The 3705-nt window shown below is 51.9% G+C and overlaps 1 protein-coding gene across 1 annotated transcript; it reads right to left on the bottom strand.

Moving 5' to 3' along the window:
• Window positions 1-3705, bottom strand: LOC126722662 (uncharacterized). The gene is made up of 2 exons (XM_050425805.1): window positions 3559-3705; window positions 1-3330 (listed from the first exon to the last, which is right to left on the bottom strand). Exons 1-2 carry the CDS (start codon window positions 3703-3705, stop codon window positions 16-18), a joined length of 3462 nt encoding a protein of 1153 aa, XP_050281762.1. The 3' UTR covers window positions 1-15.

The raw sequence follows: 3705 nt of genomic DNA, 5'->3' as shown, positions 1-3705 counted from the left end.
GCTAAGCCATTCTTATTAATAATAATACCTCCTGAGGTTATTTACATTCCATGGTCGAGGTACAGCTTTTTCATCCAAATCTTCTAAGTAGTAGGCGCCTATTCCGGCCACGGACGTGACTCGGTAAGGTCCCTCCCAATTGGGCCCCAACTTGCCCCAAGAGGGGTTCTTTGCGCTGCCAAGAACCTTCCTCATCACGAGATCACCTGGACCCAGAGGCCGCAGCTTGACGTTAGCATCATACCCTTGTCTTAGCTTCTGGTGATAATAAGCCATGTGAATCGTGGCCTTCTCTCTTCTTTCCTCGGCTAGATCCAGACTTCTTCCTAGCAACTCATCGTTATCGTTTGGCGTAAGCGAGCTAGACCTCAATGTGGGGAAATTGTTCTCGATCGGGAGCACAGCCTCAGCCCCGTAAGTCATTGAGAAGGGGGTCTCACCGGTGGAACGCCGTGGCGTTGTCCGATATGTCCATAAGACGTGCGGTAATTCTTCTACCCATCTCCCCTTTGACTCATCCAATCTTTTCTTCAATCCGTTCACTATGACCTTGTTTACGGCCTCGACCTGCCCATTTCCTTGGGGATACGCGGGGGTGGAATATCGATTAAGGATCCCAAACTCACGGCAATACTCCCTGAAATTCTTGCTGTCAAACTGAAGGCCATTGTCGGAAATGAGTGTCCTCGGAGTTCCGAAGCGGGTGATGATGTTCTTCCAGATGAATTTCTGGGCGTCCACGTCCCTAATGTTAGCCAAAGGTTCAGCCTCCACCCATTTAGTGAAGTAATCGGTTCCGACTATTATGTATCGCTTGTTCCCCGCAGCCTTGGGGAAAGGTCCGACAATATCAAGGCCCCACTGCGCGAATGGCCATGGACTGGAGAGTGGGTTGAGAACCCCTCCGGGTTGGTGGATATTTGGGGCGAATCTATGGCACTGATCACACTTCTTAGCGTACTCCTGGGCTTGTCTCTGCATGTTCGGCCACCAGTATCCTTGGGTGAGTGCCCTGTGCGCCAGCGATCTTCCTCCGGTGTGACTTCCACAAATTCCTTCATGCAGCTCTTCAAGAAGAGACTCGGACTCCTCCGGATGTACGCAGAGTAGGTATGGTCCAGAGTAGGAGCGCCGATAAAGCTTGCGGTCCTCTGACAGCCAAAAACGAGGAGCATTTCTACGTATCTTCTCGGCTTCTAGTCTTTCTTCCGGTAGGATCTCATCTTGGAGGAAATTCTTTAGGGGGTCCATCCAACTGGGGCTCTGTCTTATCTGATGGACTTGGATCGGGTTTGCGCTGATGGGACTGGCCTTAACTAGATCTTCGACTAGGATTACTCGTGGCGAATTGCGTGCCGAGGACGTGGCAAGTGTGGCCAGCGAGTCTGCGTGAGTGTTTACGCTCCTGGAAATGTGCGTTAAATTGAAGGATTTAAAGCTCTCCTGTAGCCGTTTGACCTGTCCCAGATACTCTTGCATCCTAGTATCTCGAGCTTCCAACTCTCCCATCACTTGTCCGACCACTAATCTAGAGTCCGAGAAGGCTTCAATTATTCTCCCACCCAACCTTTGAACCATTGTCATTCCTTGAAGCAAGGCTTCGTATTCGGCTTCATTGTTCGTAGCCGAGAATCCGAGTCTTAATGACTTTTCAACGACAGCGCCGTCTGGCGATATTAAAACTATCCCAACTCCTGATCCTCTCTGATTGGCCGCGCCATCCACGTAGACCTTCCAATGCACGGTCTCGCCGGCTGAAACTGTGCCAACCAGCTTTCCGCCCAGGCCTTTCATCTCGGTCATTGTTTCTATAGAGGGCTCAGCAAACTCTGCTACCAAGTCCGCGAGGACCTGTCCCTTGACGGAGGGTCTGGGCATATATTTAATATCAAAAGCCCCCAGAAGAGCACTCCACATGGCGATCCTTCCTGTGTAGTCAGCACTTCGAAGCACGGCTCGAAGTGGAAGCTGAGTCAGGACGATGACCGTGTGCGCCTGAAAGTAATGAGGAAGCTTTCGGGTTGCATGCACTATCGCCAGAATTGCCTTTTCTAGGGGTAGGTATCGCACCTCGGCTTCATGTAGTGACTTGCTCACATAGTACACCGGTCGCTGCACTCCATTATCATCCCGTATTAATACCAGGCTTACAGCGTGGGGAGCTACGGCGATGTAAGCAAACAGCACCTCGTCTGCCTCCGGACTGGACATGATGGGTGGTCGGGACAGGTAGTCCTTGAGCTGCTGGAAAGCCTGAACGCAATCCTCCGACCACTTAAACTTTTTCCACTTGTTTATCAGGAGATAAAAAGGTCGACATCGATCCGCCGATCGTGATATGAACCGGCTTAAGGCCGCAATCATGCCAGTGAGCTTCTGCACTTCCTTCGGGTTCCGAGGAGTCTGTAGACTGTTAATGGCCTTGATTTGGTCAGGGCTTACTTCTATCCCTCTATGGGTGACCATGTACCCTAGGAATCTCCCCGACCCGACCCCGAATGAACATTTGGAAGCATTCAGCCGCAACCGGTGCTCCCTTAAGACAGCGAAGATAGTTCCCAGGTCTTGTACGTGCTCGGAAACCCTCTTGCTCTTTACAACCATATCGTCTATATACACCTCAATAATCTTGCCCAGTTGCGGTTCGAACATCCGAGTCATCATCCTCTGGTAGGTTGAGCCCGCGTTCTTTAACCCGAAGGGCATCACCTTATAATGGTAATTTCCGAGGGGCGTCATGAAAGCCGTTTTTTCTTGGTCCTCCAGCGCAAGGGGTATCTGATGATAGCCCTGGAAGGCGTCCAGGAAGCTCATTCGAGGATGTCCCACAGTTGCATCTACCAATCGATCAATTTTGGGAAGGGGGAATGGGTCCTTGGGGCACGCCTTGTTCAGGTCCGTGAAGTCCACGCAGACCCTCCATTTCCCCGTCTTTTTCTTCACCACCACTGTGTTCGCCAGCCATTCAGGGTAAAAGACCTCTTTGATAGCCCCTGCTCTTTTCAACTTGGCCACTTCGTCTCTCACGGCACCAGCGTGCTCCTTTGAGGGGCGTCGGGGCGGTTGTTTCCTCGGAGTGGAAGAGGGGTTGACGTTCAGGTGGTGGCAGATGAGGCTGGGATCAACTCCAGGGGCATCGTAGGCGTCCCAAGCGAATACATCAACATTTTCTCTGAGAAATTTGATCAGTTCCTCCTTTTCCTGAGACGGTAATTCAGAGCCGACCTGAAAGAACTTCTCCGGGTCGTTGCTGACAGCAACCCTATCTAAACCTTCACACCTTATCTCCTCGGCCAGCCCCTTGTCTTGCTCTGCCGAGGAGGCTGGTTGCTATAAGCTCTTTGGGATCGAGGTCTCGACCAAGGGCCGATGAAAAATGGCGGCCACCACACACTTCCTGGACACGGCCTGATCTCCTCGGATCTCTTCCACTCGTCCTCTGGAGGGGTATTTCACTTTCTGGTGAAGTGTGGAGGTTACGGCCTCTAGGCTGTGGATCCAGGGCCTTGCGACTATCGCGGTGTAGGGTGAATAAGCGTCGACCACGATGAAATTTACCTCCACCACTTCCGCCCCAGTCTGCACGGGAAGTCGGATTTGCCCTTTTGGTGTAACGAGCTTCCCCTCAAAGCTGAGGAGGGGGGAGTCATAAGCTGTCAGATCTTCTGGCTTCAGATTCAGCCCTTTGTATAGGTCGGGGTACAT

The sequence above is a fragment of the Quercus robur genome, chromosome 4 (genome assembly GCF_932294415.1).
Source record: "Quercus robur chromosome 4, dhQueRobu3.1, whole genome shotgun sequence".
In the NCBI taxonomy this organism is placed as follows: domain Eukaryota; kingdom Viridiplantae; phylum Streptophyta; class Magnoliopsida; order Fagales; family Fagaceae; genus Quercus; species Quercus robur.
This window is presented reverse-complemented; position numbering and strand designations above follow the sequence as displayed.